Source organism: Phoenix dactylifera, chromosome 2 (genome assembly GCF_009389715.1).
Source record: "Phoenix dactylifera cultivar Barhee BC4 chromosome 2, palm_55x_up_171113_PBpolish2nd_filt_p, whole genome shotgun sequence".
NCBI classification, from domain to species: Eukaryota; Viridiplantae; Streptophyta; class Magnoliopsida; order Arecales; family Arecaceae; genus Phoenix; species Phoenix dactylifera.
In genome coordinates, this window is record NC_052393.1 from 28,020,505 (window position 1) to 28,046,790 (window position 26,286).

At 37.1% G+C, this 26,286-nt stretch overlaps 1 protein-coding gene across 5 annotated transcripts; it reads right to left on the bottom strand.

The window, feature by feature from the left end:
- Window positions 1–185: 185 nt before the first annotated feature.
- On the bottom strand, window positions 186–25,330 carry LOC103706877 (probable serine acetyltransferase 2). 5 transcript variants are annotated; one of them, XM_008791139.3, is made up of 11 exons: window positions 24,849–25,330; window positions 23,962–24,159; window positions 23,778–23,837; window positions 22,902–22,997; window positions 22,782–22,806; window positions 17,992–18,086; window positions 15,001–15,167; window positions 5,404–5,477; window positions 5,156–5,298; window positions 4,741–4,814; window positions 186–1,612 (listed from the first exon to the last, which is right to left on the bottom strand). In XM_008791139.3, exons 1-9 carry the CDS (start codon window positions 25,086–25,088, stop codon window positions 5,222–5,224), a joined length of 1,032 nt encoding a protein of 343 aa, XP_008789361.1. In that variant the 5' UTR covers window positions 25,089–25,330; the 3' UTR covers window positions 186–1,612; window positions 4,741–4,814; window positions 5,156–5,221. The 5 variants fall into 5 exon arrangements, with proteins under 5 accessions (XP_008789361.1, XP_008789360.1, XP_026660374.1 ...); XM_008791138.2 differs by lacking the exon at window positions 4,741–4,814; XM_026804573.2 differs by lacking the exon at window positions 4,741–4,814 and having other exon boundaries at window positions 23,962–24,118; window positions 24,849–24,983.
- Window positions 25,331–26,286: the final 956 nt, after the last annotated feature.

Here is a 26,286-nt window from a genome sequence, read left to right on the forward strand (position 1 = left end):
CAGGTTCAGTTATTGGCTTAAGATTCCAAAAGATGGGCAATGATGGGAATTCTTTTATTGCGAAAGATTAAGATTCTTGGTGAGATGATATTGGGGGCGATTTTCTGTGTGGTCCGGGGTGGTTCCTGTACTACAATTTTCATGTGCATGAGAAAACAGTCGAACTCAAAACCAATTGCAACTGATTTACAGTGAATACTTCCATCTCATCATTTGCATGACTCAAATGTTTACATGCTCTTTTACAACAACACTGAGCAACATTTAACAACAAATTATAATGTCAGACTCTTCAAATAATGTTACGTCAAAACAGAGTTTGCAATTGGTTTTGAGCGATACAATGGTACGTTATAACAAAAACTTGGCATTGTGAATTTTATCAGAACTTATTTGTAGGGTGGTTATGATGATGGTCTCCATGATATTTGTTTTTCTGTTCATCTTCAGATTCTTCTTCCGCATCAGCAATTTCTTCTTCATATTGAGAATCTGAACCTTCTAAATAATCAAACGGGTCTCGATCCTCATCTGCATCATCCCTAGATGACTCCTTGTCAGGACAATCATTCCTTGGATGATCTTCGGTTGCAGGCCAAACAGGAAATTTATTATGCAACTCTAGTGCCATTCATTGAGAGATCAAGGAATAATAGACATACCAATGCCACAAAAGCTTTTCTACATGCGGAAAAGGAACAAGTATTCCCCATTGAAGAAGACAAGCCCCATCCCTCTGATCACTCTGTCCATTCATACTCTCCAATGTCAATTCTTTGACTACCTGTCGGCCAATGCATTATACCACATCCATGGTACATTATACCACATCCATGGAACCGGTGCATTTGTGTCGATGGCCATCTAATATACTAGGTCTTCATTAGTCTGATGCCTGGAAAACAGCATGCATAGTCTGGTGCTTGGAAACAACATGCATCGACCCTCTATGGTTAATGGATATGCTTGCAGCTGCGGAGAAGGTAGGGGATAATGTCTTGAAGGAGTGGTTGAGATTGGAGAGGTTAAAAAAATTGCAAAAAAGGGCACTTCTTAAGTCATCTACAGATGTTTACAAGTGTCGCAAGCAAGATGACGCTCAGATGGATGCTATGGTAAACATGAAAGAAGCATCAGCAATGCAAGCATAGAGAAGGTTGGGCTCCAATGGGAGAGTGTGCTGATGAAATATGCTGTGTTGAAGAGGGCAAGGGGGGGTTTGGTCATGTTTAGCTTCCATTCTACCGATCCTGTGGCTTATTGATATTTCTGGAAATACTGGTGGTCATGGTGGTCTATTATTATATTTCTAGAAAATACTGTGTCTGTAATGTGTTTCAAGCAAGGGATCCCTCTACATTTAGTAGATAAAAATTTGAAGGTGATAATAGAATCATTTTCTTCAGATTTTTTTTTCCTCAATTTTGTAAGAGATGTTCTTCGCATCTTCGAAAGATAGTTGCTACTGTGTATAAGTATACTGCTTTAACTACAGCCATGGAAGAGTACATACAAGAAAATGTGAATTGGGAACCTAAGCTACAACTGAGGACTGCATCATGTATAAACTCTACACTTCCCATTCAACTTTCCTTTTCACCGTATAGAGTGCCTGCAAATGAAGCAGATCAGGTTTAGAATTAATTAAGATTAGGAACAGAATTTAACAAAATATTTATTTTTTCTAATACACAGCGTATTATAATAAGGGTGCTACTAAGCATTTCTTTGATCACAAAAAATAATATGAACATAATTGTAAAATTGGATTCTGAATCAAATACACCAAAGACACTTCAGAATTTTTACAAATTGGTTGATAATTCTATATCTAAATAACTGTTTATTCTTATTGTTTTGTACATAAGCTTTGCCCACGAATTTCAAGTGGAGTTCTACATTTATTTTTATTATATTCATAAACAATTTATTAACAACAGCCAACAGATGGACACCAGGTATGCAACCAATATAAGCAAGTCTGCATGGCCAAAGAATTCTACACCCTATTTACTAAATGTATAAGGCATGGCGCATGACATATAATTTTGTCCCTCTTGTTCGGTCATAGTTTTTTTCCTATTTTTTCATAGAAATTGCACGAGAAGGCTGCTGCCCGGATTTGTACCCAGGAACTGTCCCAAGTGGAGAGGCAAAGATGGTTTCCGACCAAGCAAAGTCCAGTTTGCTTTGATCGCTAAATTTTCAGACCCAACTTGTGTGCCTCCCGTATAATTATTTAAAGGTGCAAGGTGTCACCTAACATGAACATCTTAAGCGCTATCCTTTGCAATATAAAGCCTTACCACTAAGCCTCAAGATGCTTCTGGTGAGACTCATTTGACTCTTAGATAAGCCTTTTTAAATATGCAATTATTCTGACTTCTACTTTTCATATTTTCAGACAAAATGTCTTCAGAAAAATTCATACTTTTAAAATGCTCATGCATCTTATTCATTGAAGTGATGCAAAGAGAACATCTGCTTATCAACATGACTGCATGGCCATAAAGCGAACATAAGCGAACATGAAATCTTAGGGTGACGGGTGACCTAACACTAAAACTGTTAAAACAAAGATTGAAACTGATTGTGACAGCCTGACAGGTTTGACGTAATGGGTTAAGGTCAATGGGAAACCATTATTCCCACTTTGACAAACCTAAATGGAACTGAATTTGGCTGTATATTCATTTTCGTTGCACATCTTCAAATACTCAATAATGGTATTCCTCAACAGATTCACAACATACACAACCAGCTCTTCAATGACTCTCTTAATACAACTGGCCAAGCCAATATCAACACAATAAATTAGAAATATCTGCCTAAACAACAAAGCAAGCTGCAAATAAAATGAGATGTTTATAAGATGGACTATGGTAAAATGTGAAATACTAGCACATCAAGATTGAAGATTAAATCCAAGATTTAGTGTATTTGTTTTTTAAAATGGAAAAAATTCAATAGCCAGGCCATCATATCAAATAGCACACAAGTTCAACATGTACCATGCAGATCTGGAGAAAAGGCAGGTAAAGATACAACTAAAGTTTAGGGGCATGGAAAAAGGATAGAAAAGTAAGAGGTTTTGTATATTGCACATTAAAAATTTCTTTTAATTGGTCTTTGGATATTGAAGTGGAAGGATATGAGTTGACAAGAGAAGATCGTTCATAATCTATGATATTTATGTACAATCAGATCAAAATCGGCAGGCTTCTACATCATTTGAAATTTGGGTTGTATGTAAATATCATAATATATTCTAAAATGGCAGGGTTTTTTTGATAAGGAAGTTATATATATAGACACACACGCACATATATACACATATACACATGTATATGCATGCATACCTATATGTACATATATATACACAAGGTTTTAAATTCCGTAGGATAGGGGTGCCCCTGTTTCTCTATGAAACATGACAGCCCGCTGTCCATTCCATCCAGACAGCAGTCCCTTTCTTTCTTTTTTTCTTTTTTCTTCTTTCTTTTCTTCCTTTCTTTTATTCCCTTTTCTTTCCTTTTCTTATCCCTTCCTTTATTTCTTTTTTCCTTTTTCTTCTTCTTTCTCCTTCCTGTCTTCCTTCTTTCCTTCCTTTCTTTTTCTTCTCCCTTCCTTTCTTTCCTTTTTCTTCTTCTTCTTTCATTTCACTTTTTCCTCCTGTTTTCTCATAGGAATAGGATGGGACGGCTGGGATGTCCTCCGTCCATACATATGTATACACATGCATATATACACACATGTATATACATATCATATGTATGTCTACATATATATATTGATGCACATGTCATGGACTTGGTTGGCATGTATTTGAACCAATGCATGTCAAAGGCTGACCAAAGGAGCAAAAGTGTTCAACATTTGGTCTAGCCTAAATCAGTTATGTAAGCCTACTACATATCTAATTAAATAAGACCCGTACCAATAAAATCCAGGTAGATTTGGAAGGACCCAATATCAAGATCACTCAAAAATATTATCCAATTAAAAAAACTTATTATACGGTTATTCCTACAACCACTTTCCACATTGCACCAAATAAAATCCTAGCCTATTATGGAGAATATTATTTTTTTCTCTTATTTGTAGAACCCTTTTACCCTGCCAGTAAGAAACGAATGTGGATATATTTGTGGATAGGTTTAAGGGATCCTACAACTATAACTAGGGATGCCTAGCTATTGTAACAGACATCTTCAATTGAATGAAATTTCTAGCTCCCTTCTCTATTATTTTCGGAGAGCTCTTTATTGTTGCTTCTTCCTACTATTTTATTACTTCATTGTTGGGTAGATCTTCTTCCTCAAGGAGAAAGATCAATATGTGCACTATATATAAATACTTACATATGTATATACACACACATATACATACACATCTATATATGTACATGCCTACCTTAATATATGACTTGCCTGCATGCAATTACCATATATAGTCAGTCCACTTAGCACTGCGCAACAACGTATATGACATGCCTAGTATTGTGCAGCTAATATGTGAACCTACTTACCTTTGGAGTCACATATGCAGCCCACTCTTTTGTGGGCTCAAGCAGGGGAAGTGGATTTTGGCTGATGGTTAGGTTTGATGTGAGTTTCAAGTAAGCCTAATTATCGCTGCTAGACATTAAGTGCTAACCAATAAACGAAATTGCTAGTTATTGTTATTTATATTGGTGTTATCCATCCAAAAAATATTATTATACTAATATACCATGGTTACCTTAATAACAACCGCACATGAACTTGCATATGCGGGTCACATACCATATGTGCACTATGACGTCCCTTGACCACCTGCATACAGCAGCCACCTTTTAAAACATTAGATATGCTATTAGGATTATTGTACAAAGTCAAATTTAAAAAAGGAAACGCCATTGGTAGTTTTGCAGATGTTCCCAATTCACAGATCATTTTCAGAATTAACAATATCAGCACAAACACTGTATGCCTAACAGAGCTGTTCCCTCAATCCTATTTATGGATTGTATAGCAAAGTATGAAATTTTTTTCACTCATTGGAACTAAAAAGAAGCAAATTTATGTAACTTTGTAAGAATTAATTAAAATTCTGGCTGATATAATTTGATGCCACATAGTTCTCTTTTTTTCTTAGGAAACTTCTGATGACTTACTTTTGATGTAGACATGGCTTATGATAGATCAAGATGGGAACCACCATGTGTTTCATGAAATAATAGTTAAATGTCATTATCACCATTAGCTCTCCTCTCCGTAGAACTAACAGCTACATGTTCAAAATAATCCTTCCTGGCATCTGCCATTGAAATAGCATAATATAAGGAATCAAAGCTAATAAGAGCACAACATTAGGATCTGCAACTACAATAGCTAACGAAAACTTCTCTCGAAAACAACTTACCATGCTTCATTGTTAGAGATGGATCTTCATGTTCTAAATAACCAGCTATTCTTGCTGGATTTCCTACTGCCATGCTTTAAATCAAAAATTAAAAGCACATCAAAAATTTCAGTAACAACAGATATCTCATGCTGCTATTTAAGAGGGTTAAAGAAAAAAGACAATATAATATTTTCTCATCACAAGAAAAGATAAGATATAATAGCAACTATGTAAGCAATGCATGTTCCCAATTCACAGCCATGTCAGTATACAACTGAAATTTTATCCAAACTGACAAGAAAGCAGCAAGCATATCTACCTAACAATAACATTTCTGAAAGTTTCTTCTTTTGAATTTTCCAAGGTGCACATGCTTAAATGTTGCCAAAGAAGTGCATTCATGCACATAAACATAAATAACTCCATAACAAGAAAACAATACACTAATAGTTTAAATTTTACATGAGCTGTAGATTGAGAAGCTGTTTTTGATAAATGCCATGTTTTAAATTCTTAACAAATTGAAAGAAGAATCGTCATGAAAGGAGGGAAGGATCATGCAAACAATCAACAAGATTGCCATATATCTGAGAACTGCTTACCACTTAGATCAAGATCCACCATATCATTAACCAGATCATTCAATCAATAAAATGGTTTATTAAGGTTACGATGTTGAAATAGTAAATGATAACTAAATGGCCACAATGAGTATCTTATCTTCTTATAATAGATGAATATATAGGGGAAGGTGTGAGAGGGGTAGTCAAATCAGGGTGCCTGAAAATAAGCCTTCCATTGTCCATGGCCCAACTGGATAATTCAGGTATATAACTGTATATTGATAAATCCTAACTGATGCAGATGATGTCTACGACAATATAATAGGGAGACAATGTTGTCTTCTAATCTAATAACTTAGAAATTCAAACTAACATGCTGAGAAAAAGAAGAAATTATTAAAATTTTCGTGAAGTTTAAAGTCACTAAGAGAAAGCGAACCAAGATACAAGATGAAGAATTCCAAGAACTTTTGACCGAAGTTTCAAGGTGACAAGGTCCCAAGAGAGCAATGATTGATTTCAGATGATGCTTGGCCTCATATTGACTTCAAATTTGTTTCAATAAAAGCCACATATGGCAAGGAATGAAGGCTGGCTAGACCACTGTCAGCATGTTTGATAAGCTTTGCAACTTTACAAGAGTAGACATTTATTTGTTTCAAGTGAGTGTCCAACTTTACAAGAATTTGTCCCATCCCTTTTATCAACAGGAGTATATCTCACTTCTATCTCTTATTGCTCTACTTTCTTTGTCTCAATATAAATAGTAACCAGTCAGGGCTTTACAACCGCATCTTCATTCAAGCTATAGGGCACATTCACATGAACATATATTCCACAATTATCTAGTTTAGTTTCTGATGAAGCAACAGGTGAAGAAACTGATTCTAAGCCAAATTGTGGATACAAATAAGAAGTCTCATTCAAGTACTATTGGTTTTATTGTATTGAACTTGTGCTGAAACATTGTATTATTTACGAAGCAATGATTATGGACATCTCCTTGCACAGATATCCTTGATGCAATCAAGTTTCTTCCAGATCAAGTGACACCTAAAAGTATAATCAGTCAAATAATTCTTCACTATATATTATTTTCTTTCCAGCAAAAGGGGAAATGATAGTGCTTAGAAATTGATGAGTACAAGTTGATGGACATGATGATTATGACAATATTATGGCATTCCAATTCAATTAGTAGTTAGAACATGAATAAATTCTTGCTAAAAGAAGCTAGAATTATGATTTCATTAGCTTCAATGCCATTAAGGAGGGAACTAGAATAGAAGTTGGTGGAGTTTTAGAAATTTCTCAAGTTTCAAGGTAGTTAATTAGGATAAGAGAATTTATTAATTTCAGACACTGTCCTTTCATTTTAAATTTGTATTATATATATATATACACACACACACACATGTATGTGCGTATGTACGTACGTACGTATGTATGTATGTATGTATGTATGTATATCCAGTATGGCTGGGGATAAGATTAAGGTTTACAATCTCGAACCTTACCACCTGACATAGGGCTACCATACTAGTAGGTAGGGTATCAAGACTTGGTATGCGCCCCATATCATATGACGGCACCAAGGTATGCACTGTACCAACACAGAGTATAGAGCGCACGAATTGGATATTGGTACGTGGTCCAATAACGAGATTGCAGACCTTGATAAGGACTTTAAATTCTCACCAGAATATGAGAGCACAGTGACTCTACCCTCTCAAATGAGTAAATTCCAAATATAGGTTGGTGATCCCTTGACCTGGGGTGAGTCCCAACCTTTTGATCCCATAATGATGTCTATCAACATAATTATATATACAAGAACGAAGGCATAATCATCGTTACCAAGTTTTGAGTAGCATAGAGTAATTTTCCTCTTGAACAAGACCAACTTTCCATTTTCTGTTTCATCCCATCCTCTTAGCAAGAGAAGATTTCCCCTTTTCTTCTTTCTATTTTCTCTACTGCATTTTCCACTTTTCTGCATCAGCCTAGCGAATGAGTCCACTAGCTAATTACTAATATAGAAGAGCATTAAAAAACAATCTGAGGTTAGACATCCTTAATTTTATAAGTTCAAAATAGTATTCTCAGGAAGTTAATTTCTTCAGTAGCTTCCACAATCAACTCATCTTCTCTAAGGTTTTAGCTTCTGTTTCATTTGAGCTTTTTTTCCTTCCAACTGATGGATGATGCAGGTGAAACCATACCATTAACAACAAATACCCTGATCTAATATGCAAAACTTCTAGCACCCAGATTAATTTTGAAAAGTATCAAACTTAGGTGAGCTGGAACTCTCCCAGTGCAAATTCATTATCACAAAACCTATCTAATTACAAAGAACCAGTTGTTCCTCAAACCTGCATACAAACCAAAATAGGGATACCTTTTGTATGATCTACTAACTCATCCAAATTCCACCCACATCAACAAAAAATCAATCAAGAATTGGTCCAGGAACCACTTATAAACCCCATTGCATAACTTCAGAATATCCACAACATGCACTAAATAAGATTGCACATGTCTCCCACCTTACACAAGCCAAAAGATCATTTTCATATCCCAATCATGCATGAGCTGTCATAATGATTTCACTGAAGAGACTTCCATCTTACTCATGTTAGCAAACCCTATTTTTGGGGAACTTTTGCATTTATAAAAACTTGCACAATGCCCATTCGAGTCTTATAGCTATCCATTTGCCAACTAAAATCCTCATGTTGGTTCATCCACCTGGTTTCAAATTACCTTGGTCAATCCTTCATCCTACTTATGGCACACACTCACCACCATATTGCTTCTCTCTAGATGTTACTGTTACCAGCCTATCATCAATTTTTTCTGCTTCTTGAAGGTTATCCTTCAATAATGCCATTATCAAATATGTAACAACATGGTCATTATCAACATCTTCCAACATGCATATCCTTACTCCATTTAAAATGGATTGAAAGTTTCCTATAAAAGCTTGAGAAAGCTATACTTTTCACTTCTGCTACATCTATATGGCCTCAATTGCATCAATAAATTAGGGTCCATAGAAGCCCCAAAAGTCTGTACACGTGTTCTTGTCTGAGTCATTTCTCTCCTCTATATGGAGTAACAAGAAAATTAGCATTGATTTATACCTCCAATTAGTTAGGGAACTCAAAGAAAAAGTGCATGATCAGCCTAGGTGCTTACTAAAGATTAGGCAGTCCACTAGCAACCCCACTTAGTAAGGCCCAATCGCTCAAGCAACTTCCAGCAAGGTTTAAAGTGGTTATCCATATTGTAACATATCTATGACAAGTGACATGATACATAATCAACATATTATGAGGCATCGAATTCTAATAATCAATGTGCATTATTTTGATACATGTCTAGCAGTATTGCAATGTGAGCTCATGTCAAGAGTGTAATTCTCGGTATCAAGCCCCATTCTAGTTTGCTTCTAGGGTATCAAGAAAAATAAAAGATAAAAAATTGTGTCTCAAGCCATGGCAGTCCATCTCGACACTTCGAATGCACTAGGATGGACCAAGAAGTCCTAGTTCAAGAGAACCAGTGCCCCAAGTCTTGGTCTCCTATCAGTGGTACGACACCAGTGATATCTTTCTGTTGCAGTGGGAGTTGAACCATTGGCTTGTATCTTGCTCTTTATGTTCCCAACTTATTCCACCCATCCCGAATAGTCTTTCTTCCTAGTCTAGATGGTCTAAAACCTTCCCTAGTTGGACTTTTATTAGAATTTTCAGAGTTGATAATGATCTTTATTGATTTTTCATAATTATGTAAGATGTCAGTATTTTGTGTTTGTCCATGTGCTGGTCCTTGAAGCTATGGCAAGTTTCTTTTTATCTTCACTCCTTTGGTCCCATACTAGTGAGGAAAAGAGAGCGGGACCGTCATTTATTAATTACATCCTCTTGATTGAAGCTTTAGATTCTCTTATGATCCAGATTATGGTATACCATACCGGCTCAAACTAGATGGTACGGAATATACCGTACTGTACCGGTTTTGTACCAGTATCCGGTATGGGTGGCGTACCAACTCTCAGTACGCCAAAAAAAATTTGTACTATATCGTACCAACACTGTGCTAGTGCAGCATCGGTATGAGCTCCGGTACCGAGATGGCGAGCCTTGATCCAGATATTTTGTACTTCTACAGAAGGCCCTAGTCTATCATTCTATGTCCATTCATTTCTTGGGAATAGGTCCAATTAGCTATTGGATAGTAGGCATCTTATCTCCAGGCTAACCATTTTATTGCCATTGAAAGATAAGAGGATAGAACTATCCATTAAGGCTAGCTGTGTTAAATTTTTTTGGCTAAGAAATACATTTTAGGAAATCCCAAAATGTGGTTTTGAAGAGAGAGAAGCAGTTATAGGGAAAGGACGACAAGGGGTCCGCCGCCAGCTTTGTACCTTCTGTTCCCTTGCCTATTTGCCATTTGTTGCACCAAGAGGAAAAGCAGGAGATAGATGGTGAGGGAGAGAGAGAAAGAGAGAGAGAGAGAGAAAAAGAAGAGGGGGAAGGAGGCATTTATTTGGGTGGGGTGCTAGGGATGGGAAGAGCATGTGGAAAAGAGAAATAAGAGGCAGTGACGGGGGATGGGGAAGAGAGAGATCGAAGGAGCAAACCAGATGGTCATGGAGGACAGAGAAACATGTAGTGACGGGGGGATAGAGGTTTTCCTTTCAAGTTTTTGTTAATAGGTACTTCTTTTATGATAGTTTAGTCGCCTTAGCTATTTATTGCTAAAGTTGATGGTTTGTTCATGTGATGAAAGGGAAGACTTAAGATCGGCTCTATATAAGTGCACACGAGTTCAAATTCCATAGCTAGAATTAATTTTTCCCTCAAAAAATAATATTATATATACATTATATATTTTATATTATATATTTATATTTTATTTTTATATGGATGCTTCCTAGGCACTTCCACATCTTAACTTTTTTAACCTATCTGCATCCTCGAACTCGCACCCACTTTAGGCTACTAAAATTTAGGCCATTGGGAATCTTAAGCCAAACAACGGTCAGTTGGCCTAATAAGATGGGGCCAACATGTACCTAGTTGTTGTCTATGATAAGATGGCCTAAGGGCTTGGGCCTCGTCAAGAGAAAGTAGAAATCTCTAGCATAACAAGGCTAACCAATCAACAACCATTTATTTCTCGCAAATATTTTTCATCTCGATTTGTGCAGAATGTTTTGCTCTCTAGGGCTAAAAATGGATCGGATACAAATCAAATACCAAGATATCCATATCCATACACATATTTTTTAAGCGGATGCTAATATTAAATGGATTCCAAAATTAGTATCTACATTTAGTCTAACTGAATATGGATATGAATTGAATATCAAGCATATTCATATTTATTCTAAATGGATACAAGTATAAATCGGATATTAGTTATATGCATATTTTTTCACCCAATATGGATATAAGTCAAAAAATTATTCGGATATAAATAATATTTAGAGAAGAATTCAATAATGAAAACTAATATAAATGATAACCATAGAGCATAAAAAGAAAATCCAATATCTAGATTGCATGCAATGCATGGGTAACTGGGTAAGTGCCTAGGGCATAGATATTATACCCCCACCGGGACTAACCTGGTCAAGGATCAAGCAGGGTACGCTAAACCAGTACCGGAAGCCATACTGGTCGGCGACCGAACCGTTTCAACTCGTTCGGCACCGTCTCAGTATCAGGCCCGTACTGGGAGAGCCCAGCTGGAGCTAGAGCCGGAGCCGAAGAAGGAGAAGAAAAACAGCGAGCAAGCGAGGGAGGGAGGGAAAAGGAGAGGTTGGGGGGGCAGGGGGCGAAGGCCGAGGCCGCGGCCGCGACCTCCGCTGCCTTCCGCAGGCGTCCGCGACGGCTGCTTCTCCCTTCCGCCCCCGCTCGCTATTTCTTCCTTTCTTCTCCGGCTCTGGCGCATACCGGTTTTCACGGTAGAACTGTACCGGTAGGCCACCGAACCGGTCCGGTACGGTACGAACTGGTTCAGCATACCATGGAATCAAGATCATTAGTCCTCTTAGATTTATTTAAAAAGATATATCAAAACTAAAATTATTCAAAAATAAAATATATAATATAAAATATTTATTAATTTTCTACATTAAATACCACCATTACCCTTTAATTGCAACATAAATAAAAAATAATCATGAATTATCCTTTTTTTAGATATTTTGCAAGCAAACTACATAAAATAGAAATATGCAGAAGTTATTGATATTTTTATATATTCTAAATAACAAAATTTTGAAAATATCATAAATAATAAAATGAAGTACATTCATTTTTTTTGTTTTTATCAAAGGATTGTTTTTTATGTAAGAATTAATTATTATATATGAAATATTACAACAAACTTCACTTGACTCTATTAAATGACATGAATAAGTTATAAATAAGTATAAACCATCATTACAGAACAACAATAAATGTTGTCCTAGTGGTTGAGTAACTGTTATCTAAGTAAAAGGTCACGGGTTTGATTTCGAATTTAGTTATATTTAGATATAAGTTTTTATGGATATCTAGACAAAAAAATCATTAAAATCTGGATCTAGATAACTGGCAAAATTTATAAGGATGAATCCAGATCCAAATCCAAATCTGATTAAATACAAGAATTTCTATCTGAATACGATCCAAACCAAACGACATAGATATAATCGGATAATATTTGACATATTTTTGACCATATTGCTCTCATTTATACTTTCATTTTCCACTCAAATTTTGTTTATTAGGCAAAGGAGTGCTTGGGTTATCATATGCTTCATTGTGATCATGCTCATCGTGTCGTCAATGACCCTACGTGTGGTTTTACCTTGGGAGTCTCATCAATTGTGCCACTTGAATAAGATGAGGCAATAGAGCTCAAAAGGTAGCAAGTTACAACCCTTTATTGAGGCCAGGCTTTTGCAACTTTATTTTCTAGTATTCCATTCTCTTCTTGATTTGCATACCTTAGTCTCAAACAAGGTTTGCAAAACTAATAAAGAGAAGCATATCGATATATGTAACTGGTTCAATATCGTTCAATCGGGTAAAGTACAATACATATCCCGTACCACGACAAGCTTCTAACCATGGTACGCTATACTAAGATATATCATCTCGGTACCGAGCCCCGTACTGGTGCTACACTGTCACTATGTCGGTATGGCACAGTACGGAACTTGTTCAACATACAGAGTGTTGGTATGCCCCCCATACTATGTACCAAGGTCCGCCGTACCGGTACCGGTACCGGTCGGCGTACCGGTGGCGGCCCGGACCGGTACGAAACCGGTCCCGTACCGGTGGCGTACCGGTCCGTACCGGTGGCGTACCGGTCCCGAACCGATTCTTCAACAATAAACTACCGGTACCGGATTCCACGTTGATCCGGTACCGGTCCCAGGCCGGACTGGTACGGCAGACCATGCTATGTACTAGTACCTAACAATATGGTACGATACAGAGGGTGTGCCGAGTATCAATACGCTAAACCGGCCTCCATACTGGGCATATGGACACAGTGATGGGGTGGCACTGAGTATGGGACCCACTATCGAGATGGCGTACCTTGCTTTTAACACTTTTTCTTACTCCCTGCTATGGTATTGCTTGGAACCGAAATGGTATGGGTTAGTACCGAATGGTACGAGATGGTTCCGCTCAATCCAGACTGGTACGGACCAATTCGGCTCATATACTGAACTAAACCTCATTATCATACAGCTTACCTTACTAGAATGGTATTGTTGGTATGAGGTGGATGGGTTGGTATGGCAAACCTTGATCTTAAACCTTAGGCTTTGTCAATTGTGTTTATTCAACTTTAAAATCCCTTTTTAATGCCAATTATAAACCATTATTCCCAACATTTTTTTCTTTTCTTTAAACAAGGATGTAAAAGCTTGTTTTGCAATTTGAAAATGATAATTGTATGTAATAGTTATTGTGTTTTTTCACATGGGTTTCCAACAAAGATCCAAATATTATAAGTGGTCTTCACTTCTGTGTTAGAGAGTGGAGGAAATGGCTGATTAGCAATTCTTTTGAGTTATAGTAGGATTCCCTTTTGCCTCTTAGTATAGGGGGTTCTTTTTACATTCTAAACTTCTAAAACTACAAGAATTTGTGAATACCTCCAAAAGGATAGTCCTCTGTTCTCAGTTATATTACAAATGCTGAGTAATAAAGCAATAATTTTATCTTCTCCTATACAGGAAAACTATATGATACAATCATTCTTATCTCTCTCCCTCTCCCTCTGCTTTCAGTTTACTCCAAATCCTACTTTAGGTTTCCAAACCGCCAACCCTATTGATTAATCACCAAAATGTTCCCTACCTTTTATCCTTGTCATTCCATAAGATAATAATGTGAATTTATGTTTGATTGACACTTCGACCTTCATATGTAGTTGGAAACAACAACAAAGTTGGAAAGGACGATATTTTTCCAATTTACTGGCATGTTTATACTTCTAAATATACCAGGATTTACAATCTCTGGCTTGTTACATACAGAAAATAACAGTCATGCAAACTTTAGTTGTTATCTTCAATATCTAAGTTAACAAAATCAAACAGAATGCTTCAAAAGTAAATGAATAAATAAATAAATAAGTAAATAAATATATAGGTAGGTAAAAGGTTGCACTTTGTGCAGAAGGGTTTGACATAACTATCCCTGAGTAGACAGATTATAACACTAGTCACTGAAGCCTAAGCTTAAACAGAACCAACACTCCATATCCCCATAGTTCCTTGCCTCTTTTATTTACCCCAACACGTAAGAATACTAAATTGCTATAAAAGAATGACAACAAGTACACACATAGAACTATAACATCTTCCGTATTTCCCACCAACAAAAGTTAATTAAAAGCAAATAAAATTAACTAAAAAGAAAAAAAGCGGAAATCTACATCCTAATATAGAAAATCAAAATATTGAAAATAAGACAAACATTTTGAGCATGTTCCTTCATCAAGCAAAGAAGGATAAATTATTTCCAACCTGTGGGGAGGCACATCCTTTAATACAAGGGAACCAGCTGCAATCATAGCACCAACACCTACTACAATATTACCAAGGATTGTCGCACCAGCTCCAATTAGAGCACCTTGACCTATTTTAGGGTGTCGATCTCCAGTTTGCTTACCAGTCCCTCCTAAGGTAACACCCTGTGACCAAATTTTCACATGTAAGGAAATGAACCTTCTCTAAATTACCAAAGTAGATGCATTCCATGAATTTTAGAAGTCCCCTAAATGAATGAAAAGTTTAACATATTGCTAAAGGTAAAATATATCTAAAATGTAAATACCAAAAGATAGTTAACAATCTAGATATTCACATTAATTACACTAATTCGAACAAGCATGAATACATGGATATATGGTAGCAATTCATTAACTCCTCATAAAAAGGGAAATACAGAAGAAGACCAGAACTACAATGGCTATCAGAATAAATGCAGGCAGAACCTGTACTCTATGGACTCTTCTTTACTTTGAGATTCTGTTTCCTTTATTCATTAAATAGAACACAAAGGGATACACCTGGTCTTTCCCAAAAGATGGTAAAACGATATTATCATATTCATTGTACTTTCCTGCAATCTTTTTATTGCATTGTTGTCACTGATAGATTCTTACTTCACATTTAAAATAAGACGCTTGCCCACAGCAATGGATTGTCTTTCCCACAAAAAAGGTAAAAAGATATATCAAACTCATTGTACTTTCCTGAAATATTTGTATTGCATTATTGTTACTTATAGGTTCTTGCTTCAATTTAAAATAAGAACTTGCCCACAGCGATGGCTTGCATATCCAATTTTAGCAATCCAACCAGACAAAGTAAAGCCAAATCCTGTCTCCAGGATTTCATGCTGCTTCATGTGAAAGTATTACTTTTTTGCATAATATTGTACATGGTACACCTTATATTCAATCAACATTGACCCTTCCAAAAGGAAAGCATTAAATATATGAAGAGAAAGCTAGTAGTTTAACAAGTAGATACAATTGATTTATAGGAGTTCTATATCTGTATCACTGTGCTCACCAACCTGCATAAATATACTGCCACTTATTCCGATAAAAAGGAAAAGAGATGAATGATGTCGTAGCATAAAGAAAAAGGAAGGCATGCTAAATTTTTTTATTTCTGTAAGAAGAATGCTTGAATTGTTCTTGTAAAGAATATTTACCCCTTCCAAAGGTTCATCATCATTTGCCTATAATAGGATAACAGGCCACAAACAGCTGGCCTCAAGTTTCCTCACTAGCAGTCAGGTACTTATTCCAATTAGGACTTCATGCAGTCACACTAGCAAATCAAGTGTAGCTATTACCATAAATATCTGGGTCATCTGTTAACCCGTTAACCCAGATTAGAGCCATGCGAATAGTGCATGGCGAAGTCTTGAGTTACTCCAGGATTCGTCATTAAACTAGAACCAAGAACATTTTTAAGAGAGAATAACAAACAGAAGTACTGATTACAAATTATTAGACTTGACCAAAACTGAACTTGAATATGTCACTCCTAGCTGGATACATGTCCAATACATACAAGTTAACAGTTGAGACACTTCAGATAGACTTTCAGTTCTGACTCTGCATTACTACAAAATGATGTTTGTTTTTTACTTATACCAAACAAACACCTAGGTGCAGCTATAAACCGTATTGTCAACATTGGGTAGATACGAGTAGTTGGGCTTGGTTAGGTCAAGTTAATAACATATGCAACCATGATTCAGAGTACTAGTTTCAGTACCCATACTAGTGCTATGCTTGTACACTACCGGTATAGATCGGTTCATGGTATTGATACTTGGTATGCCCTCTCGTATTGAGAATTGGTTCACTATCAGTATGGTAATGATAACTGACACAAGGCAGCATGGTCCAATATGGTGAACCATGTATGCAACCTTACCTAACTCAACTAGATATCTAGTAAGGACTATTTGACCCATACCTGCCCATAGGACAATATTTATGACCTGACCTAACCCAATTATCCCATTACCCACTCTACTACACATGACTAGGCTAGAAACAAATCTGACCCAAGCTACCTACATACCATACGTCTACGGATTCAAAGCAACTAGAACAAGATGGTATGATCAGTACTGCACCATTCCAACATGAAAATGGTACTGATATGTGTATCGGGACATTGAAACCTTGTGTATTATGTACCAACCATACCAATGTAACCAGTGTATTGATGGTACCATACCAACCATATTGGCACATATCAACAATTTTTCATTTTTTGATGCTGTCAGTTAGTGTACACACTGCCGGTACCATAACATTCGATGGAAAAATAGTATGGGCTTACTACCAGTATTAAAACCTTGCATCTATTGCTGATTTAGTTCCAAGGTGAATTAAGCAGCTAAAATTAAAAGATACCAGCCATTCTCAAAATCTTACCCTACGATCATAACCCACCCAATCCAACCCAACCCCGCCCAACCCAAATAAAACAATGATCTCATGACTCAATCATGGCGAAACGCCGAAATCTATTTCTATATTCAACTTATCAAAATCCAGGTCAAGAAACTTGACTTAAACCTGATCCAAAATAAATCATATCTAGCACAAATAGGGCAGTGTCTTGTTAAGCTTTTGGATCATGCAATTTCTGCCACCCCTCGCCAACAGAGCCCTATAAAGAGCCAAATATTTTTCAGAATCCTACTGAAAGATGGTAGGGCCATATGTCTAGGTTCCCTACAGAAAAATTATGCTTGCCAGAGTTTAGCATTTTTCATCATCAAGAAATTTCTACCTTATTCAGTCTAAAATGCTGATTCTTGATACCACAAAATTTAGTGAAGTCCTCCTGGAATTGTAGCCCACATGATACGATGACAAGCACATAAATCACTGTAGGGGCATTACCAGCAAACACAGCAAAATGATTACTGTCAGTACATCCATCGATATGTAAGATGCACAAACAGGAAGATATACTTGCCTGCATTAGAGAAACCCAATTTCCTACAACAGCGGTCTCACCAATAACCAAACCCGTTCCATGATCCAATAATATTCCCTCTCCAATTCTTGCAGCTGAATAATATTGTATCAAGGAATCAGACATGAGTTTGAATAAGAGAAACAACAATGGAAATGACAATTTTTTTCCACAGAGGAAATGACAAAAGTTGATAAGAATCATAAGATAAGGCGGCCTGTGCAAATCAAGAGTGCAATGCTGAAAATACTATGAAAATACACATGTTTGTTGATTTAAGTGATATAATTGTGATGTAAAAAGGAATCATTCACTACACTTGGTGCTTAGCAACCTAATTTCAGTTCACTGGAACAGTTTACAATTTATTTAACTCAGCCATTGTAACATATGCATGAGGGGCAAAAGTCTGTGACTGCTGCATTTTTGTTTTTATTTTTAAACTAAAGTAGTGGAAGATATAGAAACAATATCTAGAGTTATGAAAAGTGGATAAAACTTCTTCTGTAGGCTCTCACACTCTGGGATACTACTGAGACTTAAACATGCTGTAAGACTATAAACATCATATGAATCAGTGAAAAGGCGCACAGGAGTTAGTGAGCTTCACAGACATAAAAATCTAAAATATTTTGAGTTACACAGGTGACACGTACAGATAGGAAGGAAATTAGCATATCAATTAGACAGTGTGAGTAGCATTAATTAAGATTAGAATGGAGCATAATCCATTTGAGGTGGTTCCTGATCCTTGTGTTAATATGTTGTGGATTCAAGCTAGTCAAACAGAGTCAGCAAGCACAAATTAAGTAAACGATAGCGACAACCAAGGTCCGCCGTACCGGTACCGGTTGGCGTACCGGTGGCAGGCCTGGACCGGTACGTACCGGTCCCGTACCGGTTCTTCAATAATAAACTATCGGTACCGGATTCCACGCTGATCCGGTACCGGTCTCAGGCCGGACCGGTACGTACCGGCCTGTACCGGACGATACAGACCGGTATGGCAGACCATGACGACAACCATATATAAGGGGCACAAAATTTTAATAAATTAGCTTGGGGAAAATCTTTAAAGTAAAGATAAATTTTTGAAGAAGTTACACTTCTGATATCTTTAACGATGTGAAGTAATATAGGTCAGATGGGTTTCGTTTGGGTATACTTGATGCCCAACTATATATGGTTCCCAAAAAAGGGTTGTATGAAATTGAAGTATATATGGGTGAAGCAAAAGGCAAAGTCTCGGGAAAGGTGCTTGGAAGCTTGTGGTTGGGTAACCAACAGGAAAATACTCTGGGTTGACCCCGAAGGCCGAATTCTATGGTAGAGAAAGTTTTAATAAGAATTTGGCCATGAGAGACCTTATTAAGTATTGCAAAAGAAGGGGCCTGCTGATAGAGCTGGGCGGGGAGGCAATACTAGTTATCAGATATGTTTCAAGTCTGACCGCACAGCATGATAAACACCACGCATATGTAGATTAATAACCAATACCATACTGATATATTTTATGGTACATAACAAAAGGCAGTTTATATATAAATATAGGTAACACATAAGACTCAGATTTTTCTGAGTGTAGCATTTGACTGAGTTTAGCTTTCCTTCAGTATTTTGCTAATATGACATTATAACTCCAAATGTATCGAAAGGGATGTAAAACTGCCAGGAGAAAATAGGCATTTTTCCTCAAAAAGCACATCACCTCCTGTGAATCTCATGAATATGTATGATGAAGTTCGTAACAGTCCATGGATTCAAAAAATTGAGGTACAAGACCTATCAGTTACTGGCCAATACAGTACATACTGCAGTACCCTATACCTACAGGGTTCTTGAATCCATGCAACAAGCCAAATGTATTTAAACAGCCATGTCTTTGTTTCCTCATATGGGTTTGTCCAACTTAGTCTAGAGCAAGGTATGCTGAACCAGCCCATACCGGCAGGTTCAGCCCGTACCGGACCGGTCCGATGGCTTAGCAGTACGGTTCCATCGTAGTCGTTTCACGCCGGAGTCGGAGAAGAAAAAGAGAAACAGCAAGCAAGCGGGAGACAAAGGGAGCAGCAGCCGCCGCGGACGCCTACGGAGGGCCGGCGGAGGCCGCGGCCGAATCCCCAATTTCGAAAGAAACAGGGGATGCGGCCGCGGTAAAGAATTTGGAGATTTTTAAGTAAAGTCGACAAATTATTTGCCGATTTCACTTAAAAATTTTCAAATTTTTTAATTTCAAAATTTTTAAGTGAAGTTGGCAAATGTTCTGCCAACTTTAATTAAAAATTTTCAATTTTTTTCCGCGGCTGCATCACCTCCATTGGGCCTCCACGGCCGCCATCAGGCCCCCGCGGCCTCCGCCGCGCCCTAGCGGCCCTCCGCGGGAGTCCGCGGCCTCTCCTTCTCCGTCCCTTCCCCGCTCGCTCATTGTTTCTCTTTCTTTCTCCGGCTCCAGCTGGGCTATCCTGGTACGGGCCCCGTACCAAGACGGTACCGAACACGTTGAACCGGTCCGGTCGCCAACCAGTACGGCTTCTCTTGGTCTAGAGTACCCCAAAAAAAGTCTTTGACGGGCCACACACTCGCCATCACACGTAAATCATCAGAAGTTTGACACAATAGACATATGTGGCCAAGTGTTGAACAATACAACCATCATATGATAGTAAAACCATGTAATTTCTCAATTGTTCGTTAATAAATTTCTAGATTCTTGCCACAAAGCAAACTAGGGTGTTTTTTTACAGAACTGCAACTAGCTGCTATGGGATGCCAAAAATGTCATCTGTGCTTTCTTCAAAGAAATGGCCCACAAAACTAAAAGAAAGATCTAGTATTAGCTGCTACAGCAGAAAGCATATCCTAGCATGACAACATCTTATTGGAATCTTACATAATACCTTAGAGGAAAATTGTTACACACCTACTTTTTTCTGATTTCTTTCCTTATGTAAGTCCATGAAGGGAAAACTTGCTTGTAAAACATGTGACCTGACACTCTAGAGAGAAGGGGAGGCTCTGTTGAACATCGCAGACTGTTGGCTGAAAAATACCCTCAGTTCAACAGTTCTCCTTCCCCCATTTTATTCTCTTTTTCCTTCTCTATTCATCGTTAATTCTCCATTTTTTTCTTCATTCCAGGTTCTTGTTTTTCTATTTACTGAGCCACTCATCGATCTATCACAGATCTAATCATGAGATCGAAACTTTCAAACCCCTCATCCTCAAAATTGACACTAAATCTACTCAAGATTTGACTCCCTGCAGACCAGTCCATGGAGAGAGTAAACTAGAACCCACTGAACCTTCTTTCTGTCAGTTTATATCAATTAGCGATCTGGGATTGAAACCTTGTGATGCATACTAGCCCATTCCTAATCCTTCAGCTGCATGACTGCATCTGTTGGTACATTCTGCATATGACTACTACACCACCCTCCTAAACCAGTCATACACCCATAAAAAAGTCCACTATCATCCTAGCTTAAAACTAATCTATGTATCCAATAAACTCGTCTGACCATTTTTCCTGCAATCGCTCTTTTCTATCAGTTAGTCCTGCTACAGATTACAAAACAAGAGAACCTTTCTTCTAAACAAAATATCCTAGCTTCTCGGCTTCCCTACTTGCTTATTGATGAAACACTAAACTAGCACATAGGCATGTAATCAAGACGAGTGGGGTCTGATTATGCTTGATTTGCTTATTACTTGATTCAGCTCAATTTGAGCTTAATTCAAAATCGAGCCAAATACAAGCTTGATAACCTCAGATCAAGGTGAAATAAATTCGAGCTTGAATTTAGCTATATCAAACATGACTCAAAGTTTCAAACTTGGTTCAAGCTTGAATTGAATCTTGGTTCTGGCTTTCGGTTGAGATTTAACTAAGTCAAATAATTAAATGTAAAAGACAATTAACATTTAATCATAAAACATAAATATAAAATAAATTAATAAATATGAAAATATATATTCACTCCATAAACATAAATAATTTGTCATCAGGCAAAGCTTTTACATGGTAGTATAGAACTAATGTCAAGTACCATGTATAACATGTATTATATTGCATTACTTTTTTAGCCTTATCAAGCCATGTTGATCTAGCTGGATCAATTGCCAGCTCAGCTTGAAATTAATTTCAGGCCTATGAACAAAGTTCAAGCTTGGTTCAATAAATTCAAATGAGCCTTCTTTGAGATATGACACGGCCATGCTACCATGGGGTATCGCCCACAATAACATGAAGCCAATAATAGTAATCTTGTATATAAATTCATCTCAAATAAAAGGGTCCAAATTTATCATCCATTAAATAAATACATAAGTACCCGGTACAAAAGCATCTAAATCCAAAATTCTCAAATATTCAAAAACCCATATTTCAAAAATCCATGAAAAATTTTAACTACATGTCCATAATCAACTAATAAACCAAAATTTTGCTACAAAATCTTTTTAAGCTCTTCCTTTATTTATTTATTTGTTTGATTGCTTGTTTGTTTGTTTATATTTATTTATTTAGTCATTTCTTTATTTTTTCAGGTGGAAACAAGTCCAGAAAGTCAAAAAGAAAATGCTAACTTTCATATCAACCAACCTAAACTGAATTACAAGACTGTGACAGCTACATAACATATCTGCCAGTCATTACGTGCCACAGGTGGTCTTTTGTACCAACCATGCAACTATCAATATGAAATAATAGCAACTTCTCAATGTAAAAAGAACTTTTTAAGTTTGACATTTTCTACAAAAGCATAACATTATGTCAAAAGAAGTCAAATTACCTGGATGTATATCTACAGCAAAGACCTACAATGAACCAAAACAAAGGAAACCACATAAGAAAGGATAAACAATCATATACTGTCTGCCACTTAAGAAAGTAAACATTGTGCAGAAATCACCTCACTAATTCGACTTTGCAATGCTAAGGCTAAGACTGTACGTCCTTGGTTCCACAATGCATGTGCTATACGATATGACTGAAGAGAATGGTAACCCTGAAAGAAAATAAACAAGTACTTAACAGTAATAAATACAAAATACTTTATGAAACAATGGAAATGTAAGAAAAAATACAAATGCCAAAATCAATGTATAAATTTCCATAAGCCTATTAATGAGAAATTCTGTATTGCTGTTGTACCCAGACTTGGGGAAAAGCAAGCACTCAAGGCATTTAACTATATTCCAATGGGACTTGGGTCCATTGGATGCAACCCCTCTCCTCAGTTCATGTTCTAGGATGAGGTTCTTGGTATGAACTTAAAAAGTAGCATTCCCGCTATATTTATCAAAAAAAGGAAGAGAAAAAGAGGAAAAAAATCAATTCTATAATACACCATGCCATTGTACCATTTCAAAGAAAGGTAACCCCCAAAGAAAGTCAAAAAGTCTTCCATAATAACAAATGTGAAGTACCTCATATGACATAAAATAATAAAGCAAATAGTGCTTAAGCCAGAAATCAACATTTAAAATACATAAGACCAATGGTGAGTAGTACTGTTTGGCTGTATCCTCTCCACCCCTAGGGAAAAAACATTCATAGCATTTGTCTCTACAAATCCATGTGCTTTATTATATGATTGCAAAGAACGATAACCCTGAGAGTAAATAAACAAGCATGAAGTTTTAATTAAAGGAAAATATATGGTACAATATAAACTAATTCTAAAACAAGATAGCAGCAGTACGAATGTCTTCCCTGCGCAAAGCTCCCCATCCACCTGCAAGCATGCAACACATGCACAAAACAAATATTGTAAAGAATAATATACCTTAAGATATAATAGTGCCCAGCTATGTGACGCACATGCAGGATCCCTATCTTTGAATGCCTGTATAGAAAAAGTATTTCTACTTATGGTCAATGATCTTCTCTTAACATCAAATACCTTCAACTACTGAAGATATAGATAAAGGTGAAATTCAGATGCCTCCATTAAAAGGCAAAGGAATCACCTGAGCATCTAGGCGAATGGCACGTTGAATACCTCTATCCTTCATCATAACATCATCAAAAATGTCTATTAGTTGAGTATCCAGTAGTGTCGGGTTCTGGAGCCTGTTGGCAAGTACAAACCCCAATGCCCGCTCCAAACAATCATGAGATAAAACACTGGCATACAAAAAACTACTTAAAATTGGCTCCCTCTCAGCCTGAAAATATGCATATACACTGATTAGGAACTTCGAGCATGAAAAAAAAGACACTTTAACCACATCAGCAGGACATATCGCAGCTACATAGGTCAAATAACTCAAACATATATATTGGATAAATTCATTACAACAATATGTAATTGTTGTAAGCATGAAAATAACTTGATAGGCAATATGATTAACGTATGATGACCAGAACAAGGAAGCTGTAATATTGCCTCACTTATCATAATCAGGTCATGAAATTCTCGTAATCTTTCACTTGTTCACATTTTACAAGGAGCTTACCACCTCCATTTAGAAGGAAAACAGAAAGGTAGCAGCTTTATGATATCTCTTTAACCAAATAAAAGGTGTTAACGATATATGTTCCAAAATCACGAGACTCTAACAATTTTGGTGAAGTGGACTTCAGATGGAATAGGGTCCCGGTTTCCATTTATACTTCATAATTTTACCCATCGATGGATAAATTAACCTCTATGACCATGTCAAATCAAGAACCTTTAAGCTACTATAAATCCAAACACTATTAAAAATCGATAATTCCATTTTAATCTGGACCCTCGGCTTTGTTTGACTGACCATATCATCTCCTAGCTATACATACACAAAAATTGGAAGTTTTTCCACTGCCGCGACTCAATTAACCAAAAGAAAAGCAAGAGAGGAGGAAAAACTACAACCTCGGACTTCGATTCCGCTCTCACGGAATCCCAAATGGAATCGCCGGCAGAATCGAGGATCGTCCGGGATATCGCATTGGGCCTCCAATTCCCCATGGCGTACATGGGGAACATGCTCTCCGACCGGCATCTCCGAGGGCCCAAGGAAGAAGAAGAAGAAGAAGAAGAAGAAACCCTGGTCTTGGACTTGGCCTCCTCGCCGTCTTCCACTTCTTGGAGAACAACGCATCCGCACGACATCGAAAACGACGAGAGCGAGAAAGAGATGTCCGTCTCCCCCGACGATCGAGGGCCTAGGGTTTCTTCTCCCGAATCTAGCTTCTATGTTTTCGAACAAGAGAAGATAGAGTTCCACGGCAGGGCTTCTTTCCTCCCGAGCAACCGACGGGGGAAAGAAAAACCCTGAGGAGGAGAAGTTTTCACAAAAGCCCGTGGATTTCCGCAGATTCACGATTCTGCCCCTCTCCCTGGCGCCTCCGCCGCCTGCGACGTGGACCACCCGATGATGATAAGTGATATTGATCAATTAGCGGTACAGCATAAACGGGTACGTTATAATTATAACGGCTATGATAGCGGTCTTTTGTCATGCAACTGTCACTATTGTTATAACGGCCATCATTTGACATCTATCTCCAAGTAAAAACAAAGTATCTATTTATGATTAATAATGTAATTAAATTTTTGTTATTTGTTGTTGTTTTCTTTTGAAGTATTGCCGCTAATAAGCGTGATTAGAGATTGCTGCGATGCAAGAAAACATGAGCATCAGGTGAGTTTGTTTATGGTTTGGTGCAAACAAGAACTGATGAATGATGCTGTCATGTTAAGTATTTTTCTTTTTATCATAAAATAATAAAAAATGAACTCTTTATTTTTTTCTATGGTACCATTACTACTCTGATAAAGTTTAATGGGAATAAATAATGAATGATGCTTATTTTGGAAGCATTGATTTGGATCTATATATCAACACATCTTGTTATTACTTTTTTTTTTTTGTTATAGTACTTCCACCATCCATCATTCTCAGACCTTATGCCAATGGAGATCATATGCACCAAAGGAGATTTTTGAGTAAACGTAGCATCATCCCTGCTATAATACATGAGCACGTGTGGGTGTTAGGTGAGACAAGGTGCAAGATAATCATTTTATAAGCATCAATCATATTGGCATCTCATCAAGAATGATTGGAGATGAATGGTAAGGCTAACTTAACTTAATGCACATATTTAATTTATTCGGAGCTGTTAGAACGGAATCCACTTTTGGAGGAATATGAGTTGAAGCAATTATTTCTAGCGGAACATCTTTCACAATCCCTGGAGAGATAGTTCTCTAATAGATAAGTAATTCGACTCTTTCCTGTCTTCCGAAGAAAGGTCTAAGGCCGTACTCAATTTGGCTCGTTGAGACTTCACTTTATATGCTTTAA